The 27,670-nt window shown below is 37.5% G+C and overlaps 2 protein-coding genes across 3 annotated transcripts; one reads left to right on the plus strand and one right to left on the minus strand.

Moving 5' to 3' along the window:
- The first annotated feature begins 62 nt into the window (after positions 1-62).
- On the plus strand, positions 63-9,970 carry emp3b (epithelial membrane protein 3b). Of its 2 annotated transcripts, none has more exons than XM_022677382.2 (5): positions 63-148; positions 5,338-5,455; positions 5,726-5,828; positions 6,427-6,567; positions 9,512-9,970. In XM_022677382.2, the coding sequence occupies exons 2-5, from the start codon at positions 5,378-5,380 to the stop codon at positions 9,685-9,687; spliced, it is 498 nt and encodes a 165-aa protein (XP_022533103.2). In that variant the 5' UTR covers positions 63-148; positions 5,338-5,377; the 3' UTR covers positions 9,688-9,970. The 2 variants fall into 2 exon arrangements, with proteins under 2 accessions (XP_022533103.2, XP_007249992.3); XM_007249930.4 differs by lacking the exon at positions 63-148 and adding an exon at positions 2,610-3,384.
- Positions 9,971-11,221: 1,251 nt separating this feature from the next.
- nsfl1c (NSFL1 (p97) cofactor (p47)) lies at positions 11,222-17,387 on the minus strand. Its single transcript, XM_007249928.4, has 9 exons — positions 17,233-17,387; positions 15,342-15,439; positions 15,093-15,164; positions 14,622-14,787; positions 14,329-14,424; positions 14,126-14,235; positions 13,798-13,935; positions 12,302-12,472; positions 11,222-12,210 (listed from the first exon to the last, which is right to left on the minus strand). The coding sequence occupies exons 1-9, from the start codon at positions 17,332-17,334 to the stop codon at positions 12,048-12,050; spliced, it is 1,116 nt and encodes a 371-aa protein (XP_007249990.1). The 5' UTR covers positions 17,335-17,387; the 3' UTR covers positions 11,222-12,047.
- Positions 17,388-27,670: the final 10,283 nt, after the last annotated feature.

Here is a 27,670-nt window from a genome sequence, read left to right on the forward strand (position 1 = left end):
TCCGCGGAGACGGAGAAACACCGGCGCCTGCTGGACTGGAGCCCCGGAGAAACAGCACTGCACTCACTGAATCTAAACAGCAGCTCCAGAAACATCTATTAATTTCCAACGGGACCCTAAAAACAGCCCACTTCGCCACTTCTGTCGGGTAAATGTAAAATACTAATAATATCAGATTAACTACAATGCCCCCTCTTAACTGAAGGAACCATTAGTTATATTGAGGAAAATACAGCTCTGATTTTGATATTTATAGGTAAATAAATATTGTCATTTAGAGCAATTATTTGCAGACAACAAGAAATGTCTGGAATAACAAAAAAGATGCAGAACTTTCAGACCTCTAATAATGCCAAGAAAACAAGTTTATATTCATAGTTTAAAGAGTTCAGAAATCAATCTTTGGTGGGATAACCCTGTTTTTTAATCACAGTTTTCATGCATCTTAAAACATCTTAAAAAGTGTGTAAACATTCTGAAAGTGCTCCTCTCGCAACTCCTTATTTCCCTCCTTTAGGTTTCCTAACTTCCCCTAACGAAACTACAGAGCCCATAGGGCAGGGGTGTCAAACTCATTTTGGCCGAGGGCCACATTAGCACATGGCTGTCCTCTGAGGGCCAGATGTAACTTATAAATGTAATAAAATGTAACCAAATGTAATATAAAATGAATGTAATTACTCCTTAATGTTAAATAACTATATTCAATCAAATATTACAGTTGCATGGAAAAAATGTTTGCTTGTTGCTCTATTAACATAAATCCTTTTAATTTGTCATGGTATGAAATCCAAAAACTCCATCAATCAAGAACCAAACTATTCAAGTGAATAGAAATGACATCAAATACAAGTTATATTAACTTTGATCAAAACGTTTGATACTGAAAAGAGGCTTAATAAACATAAAATCAAAAATTGTGAGCTGCTAAGGACATGTGACAGATTTAGCATTTCCTCAGATTTAGCAGTTCCTCATCCAACCACTAGTCGGAGCTGCAGCAGCACAAGCCCGCAGTCTTTACTTAGTCAGAGCTACAGCCCAGCCACGGGCTACAGGGCTCAGCTCAGCCAGTCTGGAACGTTTTTAAAATTTTTAAGTTCTTCTGTATAGGAAATAAAGGTTTTAACCCCACTAAACGGATAATACAGCTCTCTACAGTTCATCTTTCAGCCCAAGCAGCTAACAGCAGCAGTTTAGAGCAGCCGTCCCGGAGTCACTGCTCGGATTACATTATAAACAGGTCAGTTAGCGCGCTGCTAACCTCATGATGTTTATAACTACGGAGTTTAGTGGACACAGCACGGCTGTAAGGTTAGACTGTTGAAGGCTACTGAAGACTATTAAAGGCTATTGGAGGTTATTGAAAGGGTTATTGGGGGCAGAAATCAGTAAAGGCTGGTTAGATAAGTGATTCACGTCCTCGTCCTTTGCTGCGGTGAAAGTGTGACTATTTACACACAACTTATATCTCTCATAAAAAGCATTTATTTTGGTCAGTAACACAAAAAGCATACCGGTCTTTCGCCTTGAAGCACAGCCGTCCGTCTGCATCAACTTTTCTTTTTCTGGACATTATGGGATAAACATTTGTATGTCTCAATTCCACCCGCGAAGTTACGCCTTCCCTCCGGCAGGGTTTCCACATCAATGACTACACTGCCCTGTAGCGGCAGTAAGCCGTAACTTCGCGGGTAACACAATCGACAAGCATTGTGGGAAATGTAGTTTTTGGTCAAAGCACGCTTCTGACCTATTTATTATAGACACTAAGATTTTACAAGCTCTCGCGGGCCACATAAAAGGACGTGGCGGGCCACATTTGGCCCGCGGGCCTTGTGTTTGACACATGTGCCATAGGGTGACATTGTGTTATAATAAATAAATAAACCTATTAAGACCTATTAAGGTGTGGGAATGAGAATCTAATTTGCGGAAACAAGATAATTTAGGCATGGCCACGACTTATTAAAACACGGAAACAAGTTAATTCATTCATAGCCGTTAAGGTGTGGCCACAAGGTAGTTTTGGCACTGCAACTATGATCGAGAGGTCGCTGGTTCGAATCCTGTTCATGTAGCTTGCCATCAGCTGACGGAGCCCTGAGAGAGTTCAATTGGCCTTATTAGTCATAATGAGTTGGTTGTGTAATTGGCCTTGTAAATTGGGGGAGAAAATGGGTAAACAGGTCTGCATACTGTCTGCGTCTGAGTCAGCTTTTAATATGAGAATTAAGTGTCTTTTGCTTAGAACTATTCCATGACTGACTGCAAAAGTCTCCAAAATATTGGCATAATTCATTCCAAGATAAAAAAAAATAAACCAATTTACTCTCTATTTTCTTACAAAAGATTATCATTGGATTTAAAGTTGTAGTAGGCTGTTCCAGATGTTAAACCTGCTAGATATTTATAAATACATTTATTTATAGAAGTTTGTTGCAAAAATCTTTGTTGCAAAGCCTTTTTCCATTTTTACTGGACTGCTTATAGGAAACATTACACTACACTACATCATAAGCTACAACACAGGGTACTGCCTATTGTTTGAGTTATTGTTGATCACAGATTTGCAAAAAAATGTTGACCTATACCAGCAAAATAAATAATTAGTAAATACAGTGGCTGTATTTGTGTTGTAGACATCATGAGACAGTTTCTCTACAGTACCCTCTCTTAAACCACTCTGAATAACTTGTTTTTTATTCCAGATATTTAATTTTGCCAGAATTTAGATGGTTTCTCTTTAGATGGTTATATTCCAAATGTGTATTCTAAATAGTTGTTTTTTATCCCAGACCCTGTATACAGATTAAACAAATTCTCCGGATAAATTCTGGGCCCTCCAGTAATTACCCTGAATCTTACTGTAAAGCACATGCTACTTCCCACTGCATGCCAGTACAAATAAACACGCACTGTAGTTAATGTAATTTTCCTCATTAAGGTGTTTACTCCCTCCCTATTCAATTATAACCATTTTATACAGAGAAACCAACCCCCCCTGGCTCTGCGCTCCATTCACAAGGCAAAGATCCCACAGCGATATTACGGGTCAAGAAGATCTGGTGGGGTCAAAAGCGACGTGTGTGTAGATGCTCTCATGTGTTTTCATCCAGATGGGTGGGCCTAGTGCAGACGTGGGGGAGTGCAAAAGAGAAGAGAGCAAAGGGAGTGTTGTTCACGCAAAAGGAAACAGCCATTTAGACGGTTAAGAAAAAAAAAACCTTCTGAAGAAAACAGCCCTTCAACCTACTGGAAATTTAGAAATAAAAGGGAAAAGGAGGAGTGAAGTATGAGTGAAGGAGACTGAGGGATTCACACAGGAGTATAACTGAAGACACGTTATTTGATTTTTTCATTGATTGAGTGGAGTTGTTTAAGGTAAGGAAAAGTTTCTTTTTATTCATGTCTTATTAAGTTACAGCTAATTTGTGATTCTGGTAGAGCTTTCTTAGGATAGATTCTTCAATATGTCATTTTGTTATACTAATACACACATACTAATATATTTAGGGCTGGTTTCCTAGACAGGAATTAAGCCGAGTCCTTATGAAAACATAATGTATATGACAATAGGGGGGTGAAGAATGATGCAAGGCCTATGTAGTGGCACTATGTTAAGGGCACTAATTACGTCACAGAATGTCTTTTTGGGTATTTTTGTTCTGTTAGTATGTAAAGAACAACTTTGTGTTTATTAAAAACAAAGCATAATTTGTGCAGTTTACTATTCAGTTTCACTGAATACTGAGCTAACCTTACTGTAGCCATTTTAATGTGGCACTACTAATCTCCCAACCCCCAAAACGAAGCGTCTTTTATAAAATACTGTGTATTGTGAAAATGTTCTCAAGAATTGGCCATAAACACCTTTGTCTGATGTGACTGTTTCAAATAATTTATGTAAATAAATATTTTACATTAAGACTGAACCCTTCCATTGAAAAAAAAAAATATTATACAATATCTCCATTTTCTTTAATATTAAAAACTAAAATGTGCTTTATTTAGACTTTGCATTTCTTAAATGTTTAAGGCATGTAAAATGAAAAACTTACAAAAAGTAAAATTATAAGTAAGAAAGGCAGAAAAAGTTTTTTCTTGTTGAAAGGGATCAATTTACAGTTTATATATTTACTCACACAATACTTGGAATATTTTAAATATGCCATTATGATCTGAGTTAATCTTGTAAAAGATTTCTGGCATTACTCAGCGTCTGTGCTTTTGCTTTAACATGATTGCTCTGGGAAGGCTGAACCCTCCTTGTTGGTATCTGATGTACCAGCTGAAGCGGTCGTGTGGGCAATAATGTGATTTTGATTAACTGTACTGATTAAATCCCACCCTCTGATTATTATGGGAGGCAGCACACCCCAGAATCTCCAGAGACTTCATGGCATTTAAAGGATTGCCGTCAGTGCTCGCCGCCGGCGTGGAGCCAGCTGCAGTTTACCCAGCACTGCAGGAGGCCTGTTGGTGGCACAGTTTCTGCTGCTGGTTGGTGCATATCTTAGTTTAAAATGATGGATTATTAATAGTTACATTACCAAAATAATATACTGACATTCGTAATCTTATTCTTAAATGTGCACAATGTATCCTTACTTTTACAGTTTCCCTCGTTAACTTTGTTTTAATTAGCTTTTTTCAGATAAATTATTTTACAGTACAAATATATGAATTAAACCTGTTATTGACAGCAATATAATGTGTAAGTACTTATAAATAGGGGTGTAATTATGTTTGTGTTTGTTCCAAACCATCGTAAATTATGAGGGGCACTGTTTTAGGGTAAATACGGTAATTTCACAAGCACGTGTTTTGCCTGGAAAAACTTGTGAATTGTTTAAAACGGTTAGATTTGAATAGTATTGAAAGAATAGTGGGGACTATCATGAATTAGGAGTATTGCTATGTTAACTGTAGTCTTGTTTGTCCCTCCTTTTTTATTTATCTCATGTGGAAAGTATGAGCTGTACACTTGTTTTAATCCCCATTTATTCCTTATATCTCACTGTTTCTTCTTTTGAATTTTAAATGGCTGGGTTAGAGTGTAGTTTTAGGGTGTAAACAAACATTTCACAGATATTCTGGGTTTAACATTACAAACTACAGGCTGTATTAACTACAGTTCAGCTATATGACAACCAGAGGAAACAAACTGTAACTTGCACCACTTTCATTAAACCTGGGTCAGTTAGTGTTGGTTCATGCTGGGTTACATTGTACCTTACACGTAGTGAACTATGCCTTTTCATTACCGCCACACTCCTTATTTGTTGGGCTTTCTAGTAGAAATGCAGCTCTAAATAGATTAATTTGCTGTTGTAGGTTTGTTTCCAGTCAGAAGTCAGAGGGACTGTCCAGCACTATGGCCTACCTGCTGATGTTCGTGACCCTGCTTCATCTCATCACACTGGCTGTCCTTTTCATTGCCACCATGGAGAAGGTTCTTAAAGCACTTCAGATTCAAACCACTTGCAGATGGTTCTTTACTGATAGTTTATAAAATGTTTCTACATCTTAAGTTTAACTGAAAATGTGTATTGTTATTATTCTTAATTCTATAATAAAGTAAAAATCCATCAGAATAATACTTGAGTACATGTAACTGAAAAAGCTTAACTGTTTACTTTCATTCCATAAATACAGTGATTTATACATTCTGTAAACCTTGTTTACACCTGTCTTCTCTTGGTTCCCTTTGTACCTGAATCAGTCCTGGTGGGTGTGGAGCAGCACAGAGAGCTCAGACCTCTGGTACAACTGCAGATTTGACAATGAGAAAGAGGCATGGTCGTGTGAATCCTCAAAAGAAACAGGTAAGAATTATAAAGCAATTTGTTCAAAATTCCTGTTTTTAAAATGTTCAACTATACTGATCTGTAGGGGTGGGCAATATTTCGTGGTATTTCCATCATAAAAACACATAAAAACACTGAATAAAAAAAAAATTCAAGAATACACTACTGTGACAAAATAAAAATGAAATTTTATTATTGCATACGATATGATATGATTCAGGGTATAATATTGTTCACAACATTCAAAAATGTTGGCGATATTATTGCATACAATACAATATGTCACATCCCTACTGATATGTCAGAACTTTCAAATACAGCTTCATTCAAATAATTATGTGAAATAATTTAAGATGTGTGCTTCAATAATCAAATAACTATTTATATATATATATATATATATATATATATATATATATATATATATATATATATATATATATCATTTAACATCCTGTCAGATGTTTAGCCCTGGTTTTTAATATGCAATAGCTTAGCTCAGTGGCATGTTTTATCTTTTTTTTTTTTTTTGTCATTCACCAAGGTCACATGGGCTCATTTCTCTCTGCCAGCTGGCTATTTAAAGTGAAATTGTTGTTCCTGTTTATGTTCTAAGAGTGGCTCCAAGCTGTCCAGGTTCTGATGGTCCTCTCAGTGGTCTTTTCCTGCATATCATTCCTCATTTTCCTCGGGCAGCTTTTCACCATGTCTAAAGGAGGACTCTTCTACCTCACTGGCGTCTGCCAAGCATTCGCAGGTAAAACTGAATTGTGTTTTAAAATGTTGCTTTTATTTCTACTTAAGTATGCATCGGATATAAACAGCTCTGGAAAAAAAATAAGAGACCACTTAAAAATTATTTCTTTGATTTTACCAAATTGAAAACCTCAAGAGGAAAATGGATGATCACAAGCCATCAAACCAAGCTGAACTGCTTGAATTTTTGCACCAGGAGTGCCATAAAGTTATCCAAAAGCAGTGTGTAAGACTGGTGGAGGAGAACATGCCAAGATACATGAAAACTGTGACTTAAAACCAGGATTATTCCACCAAATACTGATTTCTGAATCTTTATGAATATGAACTTGTTTTCTTTGAAATATTTAATGCCGGAAAGCTCTGCATCTTTTTTTTTTTGTTATTTCAGCCATTTCTCATTTTCTACAAATAAATGCTCTAAATGACAATATTTTTATTTGGAATTTGGGAGAAATGTTGTCCGTAGTTTATAGAATAAAAAAACAAAATTAATTTAACCCAAACATATACCTATATATAGCAAAAAATAAAACATTATGGCTTAGTAGTAGTTTATAGATTAAAAAAACAATATTAATTTTACCCAAACATATACCTATATATAGCAAAAAATAAAACATTATGGCTTACAGACAATGAAAACCCAAAAATCAAGTGTCTCAGAAAATGTAACCAATTGACCAGTTGGTACTTCTTGCAGTGTGGGCAGTGTGCCAAGTCCTGCTGGAAAATGAAAAGTTGCTCTAGTGTATATAAAGTGACGTACAAATGTTTTGGCACCCTATGTCAAATTACAGTACATGCAATTTTGACAAATATGTTTACACCCGTAAGCATTACATTATTACCAGCTCCTTGTTTCTACAACCATTATCAATAATTCAACTCAAGTGAGCATACATATATGAAACTTTGTAGTTCTATAATTACAAATTGTAGTCCTGTACCTGTTTTTCTGCATGGTCAGGACCACACAGGATCACCACAGAGCCGCTATTATTCAGTGTCTAATAGAGTGACCAGTGAGTGAACAAAGTGTTTAAAAACTCCAGCAGCACTACTGTGCCTGATCCAATAAATAAATATCAATAGCTGAGAAACACCAACTAAAAGAATTGTAAAATTGTATTTTTTCCACTTTAAAGAAATTCTAAAGTTTTCCTGGTAATTAGCTGAAGTGCAATCCCATAAAAAAAACAATGGAAAGGGCTACATTTGTAGTATGAACCTAGTGCCTGTAGTATTGTCACAATCCACCATCTTTATCAAGAAATGTAATAACCAAGTGTTGGCCTCTTACAGTGAGTCCAAGAAGTATTTGATCCCTTGCTGATTTTCTTCGTTGGCCCACTAATAAAGACATGATCATTCTATACTTTTAATGGTAGATGTATTCTTACATGGAGAGACAGAATATTAAAAAGAAAATCCAGAAAATAAATCTAAGGAATATATATTAATTGATTTGTATTTCATGGAGTGAAATAAGTATTTGATCCCTTAGTATTCATTAGCAGTTCTGGCTTTTACAGACCAGTTAGACACTCCCAATCAACTTGTTACCTGACCTGAAGCCACCTGTTCTCACTAATCACTTGTGTGAAAAACACCTGTCCACAGAATCAGACAGATCACACAGATTTCAAGTCTCCAACATGGGTAAAACCAAAGAGCTGTCACAGGACCTCAGAGTCAGAATTGTTGACCTTCACAAAGCTGGAATGGGCTACAAAAAGATTAGTAAGGTGTTGGATGTGAAAGTAACAACTATTGGTGCAATTATCAGAAAGTTTAAAGAGTATAACATGACAATCAACAGACCTCGGCCCGGTGCTCCAAAGAAGATTTCGCCTCGTGGGGTGGCAATGATGCTGAGAACGGTCAGAAATCGTCCTGCAACCACTCGGCAGGAGTTAGCAAATGACCTGAAGGCAGCTGGGACCACAGTTTGCAAGGAAACAATTGGCAACACTTTGCGCAACAATGGATTCACATCCTGCAGTGCCCGAAAGGTACCCCTGCTGAAGAGAGCACATGTGGAGGCGCGCCTCAAGTATGCCAATGATCATTTGAAAGATGAACCAAGTTATTGGGAGAAGGTTTTGTGGTCAGACGAGACCAAAATTGAACTTTTTGGCCTCAACTCCACCCGCCATGTGTGGAGGAAGAAAAATGCTGCCTATGACCCCAAGAACACTGTGCCCACCGTCAAGCATGGAGGTGGAAGCATAATGTTTTGGGGGTGTTTCTCTCCCAAGGGTACAGGGCTACTTCACCGCATCACTGGGAAGATGGATGGAGCCATGTACCGCACAATCCTGAGGGACAACCTCCTCCGCTCTGCCAGGGATCTGAAAATGGGCCGTGGTTGGGTCTTCCAACGTGATAACGACTCTAAACATACAGCAAAGGCAACAAAGGATTGGCTCAAGAAAAATCACATTAAGGTCATGGAGTGGCCCAGCCAGTCGCCAGACCTCAATCCGATCGAAAATCTATGGAGGGAGCTGAAGGTCAGAGTTGCCAAGCGACAGCCCACCAACCTTCATGATTTAGAGAGGATCTGCAAAGAAGAGTGGGCCAAAATTCCCCCTGGTGTGTGTGCTAAACTTGTGGTTAACTACAACAAACGTCTCACCGCTGTGCTTGCAAACAAAGGCTTTGCCACTAAGTATTGAGTGTGTTTGGCAAGAGGGATCAAATACTTATTTTCCTCATTGAAATACAAATTAATTAAAATATATTCTTTAAAATTATATTCTGGATTTTTGTCTTGATATTCTGTCTCTCCATGTTAGAATATATCTACCATTAAAAGTGCAGAAGGATAGTGTCTTTATTAGTGGGCAAACAAAGAAAATCAGCAAGGGATCAAATACTTCTTGGACTCACTGTATATGTTTATAGTGCTGTAATGATAACTCTCTCCATCTGCCTTTTAGGTGTGACAACCTTTACAGCAGCGCTCATCTACACACTGCACAACAAAGAAATCCTTGAGGACTCCAGAGAATTAAACACGGGATACTTTGGTTTCTGTTTCTTTTTAGCATGGGTGTGTGTGCCTCTGCTAATATGGAGTGGAATCATGTACATCCATTTGCGCAAAAGGGAGTAGCTGAAGTTGGTTTGAACCTGCAAAGGAAAAGTTTATTAAAAACTGTTTCACTGTATATATTTATACTGTATATAAGCTTGATTATATCAAATTTTCACACAGCCAGTATTTAAGGCCTATATTTACATTTTCTCCTGAATCAAAAGACATTCTAAGAGAAACAATATTCTCACATACATACATACAAACATTTATTTGTATTTCTTTTATAAACTTTGATATTAATCTTTATGTTTGTTAGTATGAAGATTCTGTATTTTTATGAATAAAACTTGTAAAATGATTGAGACACTCTCTCCCATGATGTCACTAGGGAAAATACTTATATCAAAGTATTAACAGACCTCCATTTCCACAAATGTGGTGTTTTTAAAGTTTATTGTGGATGTTATTTCAGCGATTTTCCATGTTCGGAAAAATTTCAGGAAGTTTAGCCTGTAGTTACAGAAATAATGGTCCAGGAACGTAATGAAAACGTGTGACTTAATAATGGTTTGCATCACATTGTTTCCCTGCTAGAGGAATACTAACATTATGGAAATGTTAAAAGTTAAAAGCATTAGCCTAAAAGAGAAAACACTGATGCAAGTGACATTTCATCCATTTCAAAATGTTTAAAAATGTTCTAAAAACATTTTAGATCATTTAGAAATTGCTCTACTAACCCAAAAATATTTTAATGTCAATTGCTTTCAAAATTTGACATTTAAAGGAATCAATTATACCATCTACTGATGCAATGTTTCCAATACCACTGGCTGCCGATCATAGAATTTACATTTTCTGTTTGCACAGACAATTCTAGCCAGATGCCGCTGGTCACGATGATTAACACGGACTACACTGTTCCTGATACATGTAAAATTTTGGCTCAAGGAAGTTAAATTCCTGCACAACTTTAGAACTGGAATTTGAAAGACACCATCAGGCTTCTCGGAAACTAAGATAAATCCGAGGTAACAACACCTCATGATAAATTTACATACAGATACCCATAACTTTTAGCATGTCAGTATATTATACACTGTAATTAGCATTAGATGACAACTACTAACGACAGTTTTTGACCTGCCTATAAATAAAAAAACATAAGCAATATTTTAAAAACAAAAGCTTAAAAATTTTAATCTACCGGCTAAAAGTAATAATATTGATCCTTATTGTCCAATAAGTTAGAGAAGAAAATCCTACATATACATCCACTGATCTCAGTGAACAGTTCAAGCTGCACAATCGGCTGGTAGGCTACAGTAAGCAGAGAAATGAAGTTAAAAGCTGACTGTTGGTGACCTTGTGAGGCATGATAAACTCATGACTCGCGGTTCTGCGCTAATAACTTCCATCACGTTGTCTAATATGCATGATATTGCTGAAAGCACAGACGAATAAACCACTGCGAAAGCAAACCAGTCCTGACATTCTAACAAGCACTCTTTCTCTTTCATATTACTGCTTACTGAGCGTTTACACGCCTAGAAACGAACCAAACCGTGTGTCAATACTGTAGAGGTGTGTCAAAAAGAAAGTTCTCTACAACAATAGACAGAGGGATTTTAATCACAGGTTTACCACAGCTCCACACAACCGCGCAGTGTCTCCAGTTGTACAAGAAGTCGCTGCATAGAGTACAAGGTGGCTGCCAGCCAGTGTGTTAACCAGCAGCAAATGAGTCCAAATATGAACGTGGTCATCTCACAACCAGCTATTTAGTTATCTTACTAGCATATATTCAGGCAACACAATCAATATGGTGTGACAGCTATCACTTCAAAAAGTAAACCAGTTTAGTGTTAAAATACACAACTCAACTTTTCCTCAAAGAAAAGGGAACAAAAATATTAGAAAAAAAAAGACTATTTCACCTTTTTGCATCTTCAACATTTGCAGTTGAACATGAAGGTCCATCAGACTGGGTGCTGGGATGTAAGGCTACTGGCATTGATACAGAAAGAATATGGAGAGAGAAAGAGAGAGAGTGGAGTTTCTAATGAGAGTGAATGAGTAAGATACAGAAAAAAAGGAAGATGAAAAGGTAAACAGAGCAGCTGAGCTGTCTGACAAACACAGAGGTAAAAGCTTGTCAAAACTCTTTAGAAAGCTCTTTATTTTCAATTTGGATAAACGTTCGCCTAGTACGTTCAAACAGCAAACTCTCTCCTTCCATTAGAACATCTCACACAACCTAGTTTACCCTCCCCCACCCAACTCCATTTTGTTAATCCAGAGTCACCCACCAACACAAACTGCTGAAGAGGAAAAAAAAATGCTAAAGAATTAGAAGTCCTTTAGTCCATGCGTTTCCTGAAGCGGAGGAAACTCAACAGTGCCGTGATAAAACCAGGCCACTAGAGGGGGCTCCATCACTTTAACCGTTGAACAATGACAGCATTCAACAGGTTGGCCTCCTTCAGTGTCTGGCTCTCATCCGTTAGCTCCTTGTTGGGGAAGGTCGTCATGAGGACAAACTCCGCAGCAGCCATGGCCGGGCGAGCACTCACCACAAACTGGCGCACATCTGACACCCTGAGGGGGGAAAGATATGAAATTAATTAAGATGCTAGATAATCTACTAACTGTTTTAATCATTCTTTTTTTGATGATTATGGCTTCTCACCTGTGGGTGTGGTTGAACTTCTGCACCAGTCGGCCTCCGTCAGCCAGTCTGATTTGGATCTGGGTAACAGGCTGTGAGTCGTCCACGCTGATGGAAGCACTGGCCTGGGCCTCAGAGGCTGCCTGCTCCTGTGCACCCATCCTCGGGGCAGATACCAACTCTGGTGTGGCACTGAGAAGTATATTAAGAGGAGGAATATTAGTAGGAGAAACGTAGATGAAAAATGCATGCCCCACTGTGGTTAAATTGTGGAACTGCATCCAAAAAAAAAGAAGCACAAACACACACACACCAGTCATTAGATGCATGTTTAAATGCCTAGGCTACAGTCAAGGTAGGTCTTACTGTCATGTAAAGACCCCTTCTCAGTAATCTATTACTCACACACTTTTTTCTTCATAGAAACAAATGTAAATTATTTTTTTGCGAATCAAAAAAATCTACTACATTTTTACTCAATTTCCTTTGCCATTTTCATTTTGCAATGTACCCAAGCAGCGGATTGTGCTTAACCAATAACTTAAAGATTAATCAGTGGTATCCTTTAAGTCACTCTGAACTTTGGCTGCATTTCTAGTAAGTATACCAGGGATCCTACAGTTGGAAACAGCCTGCGATTAAGTAGCAGAACAGACATGTAGCCAAGGCAAAGTCTTGGTATTGGAACACAGCTAAAATATCATTCAATGAGCTACAAAAATGTAAAGTTGTGTTGGAAATGTTTCTGATCTATGTTGTAAAAAAAAAAATTAATAAGTTTTAATTTGATTTATTTTCTCATTCAAAATGTAAGACACCATTTAATCTGTTACCTACTCAAAAATAAATAATTAAAAATGTAATATCCAATTCCATTAATATGTTAATGCTAAGCTTGCTGGGTTTTGTAAAATAAATGCTTATGAGCACCTTATTAGTACTAATGAGTTCTGCTCAACAAAAGTGCACATTCTAGGGACGTCCCAATCCAATTTTTGCTCCAGAGTTTGATTCACTTGATTTTGAGGATCTGCTGATAAAGAGTCCCGATCTGATACTTTGGCAATGCAGTAAAAAAAAAAAAAAAAAAAAAAAAAAAAAAAAAAGTTTGTCCCTTTAGGTTTTTAAAAAATATTCTTTTTATTTAATTGAAACAATGGTATAAAAACTTACAGTTTTTTACACAAAATAAACAAGTACTAAATTGCCGTACAAATAAGTGCCATTTAAATAGACAACTTTTCTTAAATAAAGAAAAAAGAATTCAACAACAATTCTTTGACTAATCATAATTAAGATCGCAGCAGAGTCTTTTGTGAACTAATGGAGAAAGAATGTAACGTTAGGTTTTAGATACATGAGTAATTCTAATCTTTCACACCCAATTCTGATCCTTTGAAAAATACAGGATCAGCCCCGAATTCCGCTCACACGATCGGATCGGGGACATCTCTATAACATTCCTAACTGCAGATTAGAGTATTAACATTTGCAGTTAAAGCACAACATTTGCTCACCTGCCAAGTTTCTGACCCTCTCCACCAAAAGCCCTAAAAGCAGGCCTAGGTCGGGAGAAGTCCTCATCCCGATGATCCTCCATATCTAGATTCACCTGCCCTCCACGAGAGCGCTGCCTCAGCTCCAGAGGAATCTCCCTGAGGGACAAAAGTGTTCAGATTAGATCAGCTGTTGCTGTATCTATTGTATAAAATGAGAAATTATACCAGCCATAGTCATAGGGCATAAAAAAGTTTTTAAAATCCACAAAATATGCCCTATTTTAATAGGCATAAGTCAAATAATAAACAAGATTCAGTCAGCCCCTTATGCTCATACTGAACCTACCCCCTGCGGATGGACTCCAGAAACAGGGCATTCCCAGGATCACTGTAGTTTCTCAGATCACCATCATCAAGGCTAAATCCAGTCTTCCACAACTTCAGCACCACATGCACCTGTATAACAGCTCTGGTCACTTAAGGTACATCAAATGTTGCATTGATTTGACTCATTCCAAATAATGTTTAACCATGAACCTGCTGACTTACATCTTGTGAACTACCAGATGTTCTCCTTTCTCCAGCTACATAGGCAGACTCTTCTTCTGGTGCTGCACCCAGTCGATAACCACCGCCAACAAATGGCTATAGAGAAGAAGAGCAGGTGTGAGATTAAAATAATTATGAATCAAAATTTAAACGAAACCAAAAGTAAAATGTAGAGTGCTTTAAAAATCTTGTATTAACTCAGATCATAATGATGACCACTGCAGCATTAAAAAACACTCCATTTAACCACCATTTAAATTGGTATACATTTACAGCCAGCTGGCAAGTAATACCTTAGACTTGCTAGATTCTCCAGGGCCTCGGCCAGCTTTGTCTACTGGAACGGCTCCATGCTCCTTAGCACCCTTGAACAAGTCTTCAACCACCTCATTCGTGCTCTTTTTCTTGGGAGGACCAACAATCTGCTGCCCACTGCGTTCTGACCCCCCAGCAAAGAACCTGTGGGAAGACAGGCTGACATTAGGTCGATAACACTGAGTGGGCCAAGTCAATACCTGTATTGGCAGAGTACAGAGCAGCAGTGGCCGGGATCCAATGATGTGATTCACAGGGTGTCAATAAAAGATTCCCATAGGGTTTCCCCAGCAGAATGTGCTTACATAGACCATAATGGACCATGTCAACTTGGCCATTCAGCAGTTTAACTGTCCTGTGGAATCTACTCATTTTTACTGGAACTGGAAAAGTTTTAGGCTGCCTTAAAAAGAGGAAGAACTTTTTACGATGACTAGACATATACTGACCTCTGCCCTTCCTCATCACTCTCATCTTCATCTTCATGCCTCAAGTCTCTGAAGGAAGTCACTCTGTGTTCACTAAATAAGCAAAAAATAAATAATTAAATCAGCCAACTGTCCTTGTGTGGGAAGACAAAATGACTATGCAATCTTCTTATATGCATCCAATATCATCCAGCAAGAATCAACTAAAAGATTAGTAGATTACACACACAAAACTGTGGCCACTGTACTGTATGTCTTTGGTTAGCCTACCTTGGGCCTGTCGATCGAGAGACTGAGCCACTTTCTGACTGAGGGAGAGTAACAATATCATCTTCTGCTCCATCCTCAAAGAAACTGGCAAGAGCAAGCTAAAAATAAAAACAACATATCAGTGACACATGAATACTGCAGATCTACTACTAGCAGAGATGCCACACTGGTATTGATGGCTGTCTACACCAAGTTCACATCAGCAGAGAAGGCTGGACCTCATTGACATTTTGGTGAAAACAGCAAGTGAAAAGTTAGCTGTGACAACTTCATGTGGAGTACTAGACTACTGATTTTAAATTTCTTGAGCATGATAGTCTAAATGGGCTTCAACTAAAAGTTCAGCTCACTGTTAAGATTAGGATTATGTTACAAAAAATAAAATCTGATCTGCTGATATCCAAAGCTTCAATACTGGTAGAAGGCAAGTGAAATAATGCTAATTCTAACTACTTTTGGAAGCTGAGCTGACGAGGACTAGCATTTTTGTCAGCTTTTCTCTTTTTGTTTATAATGTGGCATTATTTGTGTCAATGTTTATTGCATATTGTTTCTGTCATGGAAAGACATTGGAGCTCAATTTGTGCTGAATCAAGCAGTTATTCTTTTTCTATTATATTAAATCTTGTTCGTTATATTGTGTCAAAATTACACGAGGAATAGAAAAATAAAGATGCTCCAAATTGACTTTATAAAACATAAAAACTTCTTATGCTGACATCCATAGAAAGATTTTTTTATTTTTTGTGTAAAGTTGTCATTATTAAAATTCAATTTTGCATGACATAGAAAAAGATATTTGCCACTTTCTCTGTAGTAACCACTGAAGAGACATAAAGATGATTAATAATGATATTTGAGTGGAAAGATTGTATAAATTAGCTATTATATTTATTTATTTATGTTGTGTGGTCATTGGCAGACAAAGATATATTTTCTAATATTTCACGCTTACCTTTTCTCTTTCTATTTGCAACTTGAAATTTGGAAGTTAGCTAATTTACTTCACCATTTATACTCTAGCTAACTGTCTCTGTGTCTACGGATTAAGCTGACTACTAATAAAAAATATATATTTTTGACAACAATACAGTTATATTTAACAAGCTAACCTAGCTAATGAAAATGACTATGCTCAAATAGCGCTACAGTGAGCAGCACTGATAAACAGAGAGGAAAACTAGCTTTAGGACGAGCTGTTATAAACAATGTAAGCGGGCCTGTTCTGGTTTATCACTACAAGGATCAGATTGATTATCTTTATTCGCATTTTCCGCTCCACCTTAAAAACTGCTGCAGCAGCTCTTTTAGTTAGTTATGTTATCGTGTCTGTGCGCCACAATAGCTGTGAGCCCTGCGCTGTTTCTAAACTGGACGGAAAACGTGATTAAGAAGCTTCTTAAGCAACTTCTGGCTGGTCTAAAAATTCACAGCCACAAACAATAAGGAAAAGAAATAAACAGTTAGAAATGAACAGTTAGTAGCTAAGCTAACTCACCTAGCACCTGAAACTAGACCTGCAGGTGCTGTCGTGTAGAACCAGTTATAGGTTATCTAGCTAGAGATTAGCTAGCTAACCTGCGTCAAACTTGTTTAGCTACATTAGCTGTTTATCTCCTCTTTCTCTCATTACTCAGAATTCACTCATTTGAACACGGTCATTATTGTCCCAGCGTGTCACTTCAGTCAGCTCCATAATAAAGACACAAAGCCCGAATGAAAGCGGCTTTCCGTTACAGTGACTTGCACATTTTCGGTTAGCCTGTGCTGGCTAGTCCAGCCCGGTTAGCGTAGACTCCACAGTGACAGTCCCAGACTCACAGCCCGAAATCCCCGCGTATCACCCACACTCCCACCCGGCACCTCCACTAAACACCGGCGCCCTGCTTACCTGCAAATCCCAGCCGGCAGACTCGAGGAAAAACCGGGCCCTCTCCTCGTCCACATCAGTTACTGCAACAAACTCACTCACCGCCTCTTCCCGCTGCGCCATCTTGATATGTGAGTGTGAGGTCCGGCCTCTGAATGGAAACAGCAGCTGGAGAACTTCAGTTCCTAAGAACCAGCAGCAGAACCAGAAGAACCAGCAGCAGCAGAAATAATCCTGAGTCTCTATACTATACAGCCACTACTGCTGCCGAGCTCAGCACTCCTGCAGTGCTGACTGATACTGAGAAAAAGCGAAATATCACGATATTTTCCTAATATAAAAAACATAGTATTTTTATTTTCTCATATTTACACTGATTTTCTACTGCACTTCACCTATCAGACCTTTTTTGTCATTTAATGTTTTCAAAGTAATTGCAATTTACAGGAAAATAGCACATTAATCAGTCTCAGTCAAATCAACAACAAACATTTGTTGGTAGCACACCACAGAAGATAAGCGCTAAAAGCTAGGGGGCACCTCTGTATGTAAACCTGGCAAATTATTAGCTAAAAAGATTTTATCTTCTGCATTAATAGACAGGAAAACAAATTTACTTACTATTCTTTTAACCCAAAATATGAATAATACTATAAAATGTGGGACAAGGCAGTAGAATATTTAAATCTGATTGATTTATAGCTATAAAACATTTCACCTGTCAGAACTTTTTTTTTACTGCTCAATCTGAAACCTATGCCTTTCCATGTGGGTCAGCCAGACATCTCTTCCTGCACCAGTTTTATCCAGTTTCTCCACATTCGAGAGTTTTTTATGTGTAGAAAACAGTACTCGACACTCTCTGGCTTATTCAGTAATTTCTCATAAGAAATACTGTTAACAGTTATATAGTTTTCTGTGTTTCTGTGTGTTTTTCTAGTTATTATGATAAAAGTGTGAATGTGATGTGAGTAAGTGTGTAAATGCTGCTGTAGAGGGTGCAGTAACACCATCTGTTCCAGAACTACTGTACTTTACTGCAGAGAAAGGCTGTGTCATTTTATTACATTTTCAAAGCTCAGTTTATTTCCATTGCTAATCACCCCATCACCACCCATATTTTTTTTATTTTTTTCAGTTGCTATTTATTTTTTTTCCTTTAATGCTCTGGCAGTTTATTGCAAAATGTTGTACCCTCGACACTGGAAAATGTGTTCTAAAACTTTTGACCTGTAGTGTGTATCCTGGTATTAGATTCTGTCTAACACTTTACAATAACTGCACATAGCAGTACTTATTATGAGAATAATAAACATTGTTAAATTGCTATTACGTAATGAATTGAGACATTTAAAATGTTTATAATGATTAATAATGTCTTAACTAGTATCAGACAGTTAATAAGTAGTTAAGACATTCTATCATAAGTAGTGTTAATTAAATAAGTGTTACCGAAATGTGTATAGTAAAATGAACACATTATTACAAATATGGAAGAATGTTAGTACTATTTGTAAATTTTATGTGGTGAGATGTTTTAGCCATTCTTTTAAGAGGTTTAAATAACACTTTGTTTTAAAAATATGATTGTAGTTTAGAAATTATAATTATTAATTTAGCAATATATTTAACTATTTAAATGTTAAAAGCTAGTTAATTAAAACACAGATAAAGCCTCAAATTGATTTGTCCCAAACTTGTATGTAAGTATTTGTTTATGTACTTATTTATAAAATAAATATTACATATAAAATAAAACTCATAGCAACATATTTATATTTTATTGTAAATGCCAATTTATTTTAGGCAGTGAAAGCAAGATGGTGACGTTGGCAGTGCCTCGTTGTACCACCTGATGGCGCAGTAAACTCAAGAGTGGTGGACGCACATTTCCACACAAATCTATGTGGAGGAAAATCCTGCTGTGAAACATCTGTTTATACCAGATCACACCACAATGTGGAGAAAGCGATCCAATGTATTTAAACTTCGTACACAATATAAAAACATGGGTCATATTAAATTAAATATATACATATTTATATATATAAATCCCAAAACATAAATGCCAGAAGCTTAATTCAACACATTGTTAAAGCAATAAGTAAAGGCACGTTTAATATGCAATATGTTAGTTTTCATCAAGAACATTTGTGTCTAAAGGATTATTTCAGCTTATGTCACAACAAAATTCTATATTAATAGGGCACATTTCAAATTTGCAGGCATTCTGAAAATACATTATAAATAATATCAAATATATTACTTTTCCATATATATAAATGGAATATATATATACAATATATATATATATATACAATATATATATATATATATATATATATATATATATATATATATATATATATATATATATATATATATTATGTTTTGTGAACAGGATTTTTTGTACCCCCGCACACAAAAACACACAGTCACAGAAAGACACAGTTCAATGGCCCCTCTGAAGAAGATTAACGTAAGAGTGCATTAAGGGTCTGCCTTCTTTTTTCTTTTTCCTGAGTCAGAACTTTAACAATAAAACAATAGCCTGGTCAGACAAACACAATGCAAACCCAGCTAGCTCACTGAAGATACCTCCAGTGTTTATGTATAAGAACTGGTTAAACATTCTTTAAGCGCAGCAGAGAAGAATGGCTGCAGGAGTCATTTCTCTTTACTGGCAAATATTTAGTACTGAAATAGCTATGAAAGAAGCACAGGCTTCTATTAGTTCTTGTAGCATAACTGTGTGGCTGCGCTTTCCTCCAAGTTTGAACAGGGTGCTGGGGGGAGGGGGGGGGTGACAGGGGGATTATACTGTTTATAAATCAATTTATAATCAGATTATGAAATGCATGTTAGCTTCAAATGAGATTTTATATGATTTATTCCAATATTTATACATTTAAACATAAATGCTAAACCGTTTTTAAAGATTGGACCCCATTTCCTTTGCAATTGCCATCTTGTTTTGATTTTATGATTCATGAAGAGTCACATTTCTGCATGAAGAAGTCTTTTTCCTGACCTGCTGCAGGGGTTTATTGAATAGTCCTGGTGATAAAAAGTGACAGCACAGAGAGCAGTGATGACAGAGGGGGGAGGTAGTAGTTAACATGGTTAGTTATGGGGGGTGAGGTGACCTTTAACACAGCGACCGGCCTCAATACATCAGTCTGCCAGTACTCTCCTACAGCATCTTAATACACACACTCACACACACACACACACACACACACACTGTGAGAGAAAGACACAGACACTTTAATCCTGGGGCTGTAGAGGCTGATAAGGGGCATTTGTCTTTGGCTGAAACAATGAACAAAACCATCAGAGAAATCCCTCCTTCAGAACCTGTGATCCCCCCCAACACCCCCACCATCCCATCACAGTCCCAAACACACGCCCAAAACTGCCTGCTCGTAAAATAAAAAGCTGTCACGCCTTTTATGACTCCAGACAGTTTGACAAGAGAACGTCCTACTTCTCACCTTCCATGACATGCATATCTCTCTCTCTCGCTTTCTCTCTCTCACACATACATTTTCATTCTCCTGGTCCCATTATGTTTATGCCTTGACCTTTTCACCCCTGCTATGCATCCTCAGAGAAAAAAAGAGAAAGACAGTTAAAGCAATGGTTTCCAAATCATTTATCATTCAAAAACACTTGAAACGTACTTGAAACACCATTTAAGTGAGTTAAATGAGTGTTTATATAGGCAAGCAGTTTATATAATGTTAACCTGATGCTGGTTTTACACAAGTGTCTTAACTAAGAAATTCTTCATAGATGTGCTAAATATTACTAAATGTCATATTTGTCATATTTATATTAACATTTATCCTGAGTGGAGAGAGAGAACAAAATATTATAAAAACACAAAAAAAATCTCTACTAAAATCACCAGATTCATCTTCTCAGAAAAGATTCTTCACCGCAATGCACTTTTTAAAGGTACTTTTTAACTGTGCAATTAAAAAACCTACAGACTGTCACCACTTTAAGAAGAATAATAAGATAAACTGGTATTCTTACTAAAAACACACTCTTAAATATTTTCTTATCCTTACAGTCATCTCACTGTTATCTTACACTAAGTTATGTATACAGTGTAAACCTTTAATAAAATGACCAGTTCAGACAAGTGAATTAATAGAGTTAATGCCAAAGGTTATATTCGCATTATAATCCACATTAATCAATTCTGATTCATCAATGTAAGTGACCTGTATGTATATGTAGTGTGAATAAATCTGTTCCTACATTACATGCATTAAAGTAAAAAAGATTTATGAAATCCAGTTTGACTGTTTACATTCATCAACACAAATCAGATATGTGTTCACCTGACAGTAGATCTAAACAAATCAGGTTTCTAATGTGAATGTGACTAACTGAACAGGATTAAAGTGGGCATTGTTCTTAAAGTACTCTTACTTGGATTATGCATAAACTATTGTTTAGAAAATCCCATTCAAAATGTGAGGTTCTGAAACAGGGCCTCATTATGTTGAGCAGGACCAACCAGGGGGACCTGATGTGAGGAGAGAGTAGACAAAGAATATTAGCAAATATAATAAAATACAATAAAAGACAGAGAAGGATAGACAGAGATAAAGAGCAGACAGAAAAATAGAAATATTGACAGATTGACAAAAAGAGAGATGAACAGAAAAAAAGACAAAAAGATTGATAGAGAGCGAGAAACAAACAGGGAGAGACAGAAATATGGATAGAGAAAGTGAAATACAAATTAACAGAAAGGTGAGGTGAACAGAGAGAAAGAGACAGATGGACAGAGAGAGAGAGATGGAATGATAAAGAGACAGGTGTATACAGAGAGAGATGGACCGATTATAATACAGATGAAAAAAGAGAGACGGATATAGAGAGAGATAGAAAGATAGACACAGAGACAGAAGACAGTACACTGTCGATGTAAATAGAAAGACAGATGGACAAGAGAAGAGGAAAACAGAGTAATGAATAAATGACAGATTAACAGAAGAAAGAACAGACAGATAGAAAGAAAAAGAGAAACTGATAGATTAGAGACACGTGCAGAGAAAGAGAAAGATAAAAAACACAAGATAGGTGTATACAGAGAGAGAGTGAAAGATAATAATACAAATGGAAAGATAGACAGACAGACAGACAGACAGAGAGACTGAAAGATAGACACAGAGAAAGAAGAAAATACTCTTGGACAGAGAGAGGCAGAAACCAGAAATGATCCAGAGATGAAACAGAATAAAGAACAGGCAGACAGAAAATAAAAAGAAAGACAGATAGAAAAGGGGACACAGACAGAGAGAAAGAGAGATGTAGATAGAGAGAGAGAGATAGAAGCCAGTGTTCACACCCTTGTCCAGGCTGCTGGAGCACAGCCACAGAAAACACAAGAAGAACAGAGGCCTGTGGAAACCCTGCATGTCGGGCAGGAAGAGCGGCCAGACTGAGGATCCTGTGCCCAAAATACGGAAGCTTCTCTGCCAGCCTGTCCAACTGAGGAAGCCAGAGAGACTCACAGTCCAGCTGAAATAACAAAACAACCAGGACTGACCACGTTTAAATGCTCACTTTATGTATGCTGGTGTTTTTGATCTGATTAATGATATCTATGGTGGGTCAGAGGCACTGCACTGTAATCACAGTTATAAACATGGACATCTTCTTGTTAAATATATAACTGCATAATATAGTTTGCCTAAAAAAATATTTAAGGGTTCCAAAAAATATAATGTTCTGGTATTTCTTCTGGACGTATAAATAGCAAGTATGTGACAAATGTTGTTAAACAACCCTATTTGCAACCCTATTATTTTACTTTAAAATAAGACACGCTATTTTTCTCTTTTTAGGGATGGCTTGTAGACAAATTAGTCAATGATTAATGGGTCTAAGTCCCACCAGTTTCTGACCTCTCGTTGTATTTTCTCAGTGTGACATGCTGCTAGCAAACTGAAACGATTGTAGCCGGTAGCTTTTAGCCTTGCACCTGTTGTCGTCCTCATGTTTGGCTTTTAAAAGTCTTACCTTACCTGTGTGTTTAGCTCCAGTTTGGTAATCCTTTGAGGTTGTCCAGTCTGTTTTTACAAGTCACTCAGCTATTGTTAGCTTGTAGCCTAGAGCACTTCTCCATTTGCTCCCCCCTGTATTTCTCTTCATCACATGATGAGTCTATACTCCCCTCTGTGAACACTGGAACAGGAAAGGCTGTGGTCACAAGGCCTGGTAGTCTATTTCCATAACTAGCGTAACAAGTCGGAAGCTGACGTGCTGCTCTCTAGTATCAACCACACTATATTCTCCAGAGCTTTGACTAGGGCTTTTATTAGTGGTCTGGGCTTAGGTACGTGTTGAGGGTGTAGTAAAATCTTGTTAAGATTGTTAGGAAACAGCGTTGACACTACCATGTACCCAACCATTCAGCTATGCCAAGGAAGTACAGAGGGTGCTCAAAAAGACATGGGAACTGCTGTTGCTGCTATGTTACTCTATCACATATTACTCGGTCAGATGTCTGTGATTCTGCCTTTTCAAGTGTGCAGTTTCTGGCCATTATGAAAAACAAAATATTTTCTTTGGTCGGCATTCTCACATGTTAATAGCAAGGTGGGAAAATCACGGCAGACTAGTAACGATAGCAGACAAGAGTCTCACAGAATTCATATCCACATTCAATGCAGGAGGCTCCACACATAAATCCCACAGTTTAATGCAGCATTCTTTAGCTTCCATGGCAAAAGTAATGGGACATGATAATAGCTCCTGTTTACAAAAGTTTCCTGTGCATCAGAAGTTACAAAGCACAATTGTATCATTCCTAATGAAGGCTTTAACAGTTTGATGAACGAGTGAGAAGAAAGCAGAGAAAAGGGTGGAGAAGAGGTGATTAAGAAGGAAGACAGAGAGGAAGATGTAGGTGTGGAAGTTCCAGCCCTCTGACAGAGCCCTCTCCATCACACAGCTGACAGGTGCTCTATCTCATTCTCTCTCTCTCCCTCACACACACACACAGACACAAACACACACACAAAGGTACACAGATCCCAAGGACATGCAAACATATACACAGTAAAATGAGGGTAAGCCGGATACAAGATACACACGTTTAACAGCCACAAACATTCTAACCGTTTGTATAACTCCCTCGATGCCAGCCTCATTTAGATAGTGAGGCTGTGTTTCGGCCGGTCTAAACAGGAAGTCATAAAACGTGCGCCGGGACACAGATGGCGAACGGTGGAGTGGGGAAGCAGATAGAAATTGGGAATGTCATTAGTGTGCATCCATATCTACTGATAAGGTGTCATGCACCTCCCCCTGACCCGTTGGGGATGGGCCTTTATGGCACATGGTTCATGAGGTCAATGCTCCAGCAGCGCCTGCACAGCTCACTAGAGAATATCTATGGTGCTTTTGGAGTCAATTATACACTAAATAATATCTTTCATAAAATGCACCAGACATTTATTGCAGTAAAAATGCTTTTGGATTCACATTTACTTGTGTTTGCATTGGAACAACAAAAAAAATGCAAAGAAAAAAATAGTAAAACGTGTCGTCATTACACACAGACCACCAGAAATGGCATGAATACAATTTTTAGCACCTGTAAGAAATCAGTGGATTTCAATCTTTTGAGACTTCTTTAATTTGTATTTGTGGCAAAAACAGATGCTGGATTTTTTAAAAAGCAAACAATTAGCCAGTTTAAACAGAGAGATGTTGACTCTCTCTTTTTGTGCATATGTACCTCTCAAAGCATGGAGAAAAGAAAGAAGAGCAGAGAATAACGAGAAACAGAAATTGAGAAAAGAGATGTACATTCTTAAGAGATTTTAATGATCTTGTGTCTACTGTGTGCAACATAGTAAAGACATGTGCTGTTTGTGGCATTGTAGCTAACCCCTCTGGACATGGACGGAAAAGACGAAAAGAACCATCCAGATTGTTATCAGCAACAAATCCAAAAGCCACATTCTGTCATAGTGTGGTTATACACGTCTGTCACATGAAGACACTGCCCCTCTGCAAATGGTTACATGTGGGCGTTACAAAGGCATTCCCTTTGTTTTATACAAGCTTTATTTCCTATAAACAAATAAATATAAATGTGTATTTATAAATATAAATGTTCGATTGAGCTTCACAACGCTGTCTAGTGAGCAGCATATAGGCTAACAAAGCAAACTGTTCCAATTTAATTATATATTAATATTTTTAAAACCACCAGAGGCCCCTAACGATCTCTGCAGCTATTCTCCACACGGTATTACGCTGATCAGAGACACTGTAAATTAGCAGGGATTGATTATAAAGCAATGATTAGCTTTTCTTTCATGCTTCTCTGGGACGTTTGAAAGCGGAACTAAAATGTTTTCATACACGGCGCTGAGGACATGTATTAGGCAAACACCTGCTCTCTGATTAGATAGACCAATCGCGTTGGATGGAATAATTTGCATAAAGATCAACATTTACTGCCTTAACGACAACATATTTTACAGAGATGGCCATGCTGTTTTTACCAAGACATGCTGCACACATTACAAAGGCATGGCTGTAGAATGAAAGAGTTTTGGAACAAGAATGTCTGCAGTTCTGACTTTTGTCTGACTGACAAAATGCAACAACAACAACCCTGTAGTACTGATGCACATCTTAAAACTTGTTTGCAGGAAGAATGGGACAAAATAACACCTAAAACATTAATTAATTTATTTATTTTACCTGGTATGTGTTGTGATGTAAGTCTTGTGTTGTGTTGTGTTGTGTGAAGGAATGGACACATTACAAGTGGTAAATGCTTTATCGTTCCAACTTCTTTTGGAATATATTGCAGGCCTAAAATGCATGAATGGACAGATAATTACAAATTAGCAACCCTAGCTAATCTAAGTTTAATAGTAAACTGTGTAGTGGGAGAGATTATATTACAGGGTTTTAATGGTAGAAATTGTGGTTGACTCTGTGCTGGTACAGTAATGCTATTATTCTTGGTTCACTGTCCCCTAAAATTAATTCAATTATGTTTTTTTTAGCCCATTTTCTTCCCAATTAACAAGGCAAATACACACAAGCAAGGCCAATTGTGTTCTCTCAGGGCTCCGGCAGCTGATGACAAGCTACATGAACAGGATTCGAACCAGCAATCTTCTGATGACAGTGGCAGCGCTAAGCAATTCAATTACTTTATTATGTGATTTGCATTCATGTTGCCATGTCTTTCCTTTGAGCCCCTTTTCCCCTAAAATCTGTGCACGGTCCTACTAGGTATGATATGCAACATAGCATTTAGCAATAATAGAAAAGTTCTGTGAGGACACGAATGTTTCCCAAGTCAGGAAACAGGGTCTCTATAATAACTGGACACAAATATTATGTTTAGAAACTCTGAATGAGCATCACACATTAAGATAAGGGCTCATCTGTCAGCTCTTATCTTAATCGAGATCTGTGCTCATCATAGTGTATTCAGCAGGCCCATGTTCCCCACGTATCTGCAGCACTCCTGGGGCTTAGCTGGGCTGCTGCTGTGTGGTCTTGAGGACTGGACGAGCGTCCGACGGTAGGCTGGATCTGGATCAACAGGAAGAGGCCTGCTTACCCTGGCTTTATCTCTCCTCTCCCGCCTCTCATCTTATCTCTGCCGCTACTGTTCTCCTTTCCGCCACAATTGCCGTGTTGACAATCCAGCGGCGCAGTTAGCGCTATCCCCACTCTCGTTCTCTCGTTCTCTCTTTCCGCTGGGATTCCCTCTCTCTTTTTCTCCACTCTGCTCAATTTTCTTACGCTTTCCGTCTTGTTTCCTCGCCAGGGTTTTGGATGCGCCCCTCCCAGCCCACTCGCTCTGGCCTGTGTGATTGCCCCTGTCATTTTTCACTTTGACACTTTAATCAGACAGTTCAACCAAACACCATCCCATCCCTCCCTCCATCCCCTCCACTCCGTCTCACTCCTCCCTCCATAAATCAGCTTCATTCTCTCCAAGTGTGGCCACCTTTCTTCCTGTAGGCCTACATGTTGACAGATCCAGAGCCTTTCATACAGGGTACAATTTAAATATGTAGCATCTGTTACAAATATGACATTCTAGTACTGAAAAATATATATTTTAAAGAACCAAATACATCTTTATGTTTTTTATCATAGATGTGGATCCAGATGGGCATTTTCATGCCTATTTAATTGTTTAATAATAAATAATAAATATTTATAAGTAATAAATATTTGAAGGAAGTTTTTTTTTATTTATTAACCTCTTTTTTATCTTAATTTCTTATCAATTAAACCTTAAGAATTATTATTATTATTATTATTATTATTATTATTATCAATTTTTCTTTTATTCACTGTTATTTAAACATTTCTTTTCATTTAAAATGATTAAATGTAGTTATTGACTGCCATGTCAAACCCTGTTTTTGTAAATTCTAGGCTACACTGA

This window comes from Astyanax mexicanus, chromosome 13 (assembly GCF_023375975.1).
Source record: "Astyanax mexicanus isolate ESR-SI-001 chromosome 13, AstMex3_surface, whole genome shotgun sequence".
NCBI classification, from domain to species: domain Eukaryota; kingdom Metazoa; phylum Chordata; class Actinopteri; order Characiformes; family Acestrorhamphidae; genus Astyanax; species Astyanax mexicanus.

Bases quoted from the DNA above. Each gene is read 5' to 3' on its own strand.
- emp3b (XM_022677382.2), top strand. From the start codon at position 5,378: ATGGCCTACCTGCTGATGTTCGTGACCCTGCTTCATCTCATCACACTG. The intron at 5,829-6,426 runs GTAAGAATTATA...TTATGTTCTAAG, and splicing joins TGAATCCTCAAAAGAAACAG to AGTGGCTCCAAGCTGTCCAG. The intron at 6,568-9,511 runs GTAAAACTGAAT...TCTGCCTTTTAG, and splicing joins CGTCTGCCAAGCATTCGCAG to GTGTGACAACCTTTACAGCA.
- nsfl1c (XM_007249928.4), bottom strand. From the start codon at position 17,334: ATGGCGCAGCGGGAAGAGGCGGTGAGTGAGTTTGTTGCAGTAACTGAT. The intron at 14,236-14,328 runs GTAAGTCAGCAG...GCTGTTATACAG, and splicing joins CATCTGGTAGTTCACAAGAT to GTGCATGTGGTGCTGAAGTT. The intron at 13,936-14,125 runs GTAGGTTCAGTA...TTTGTCCCTCAG, and splicing joins CTGGAGTCCATCCGCAGGGG to GGAGATTCCTCTGGAGCTGA.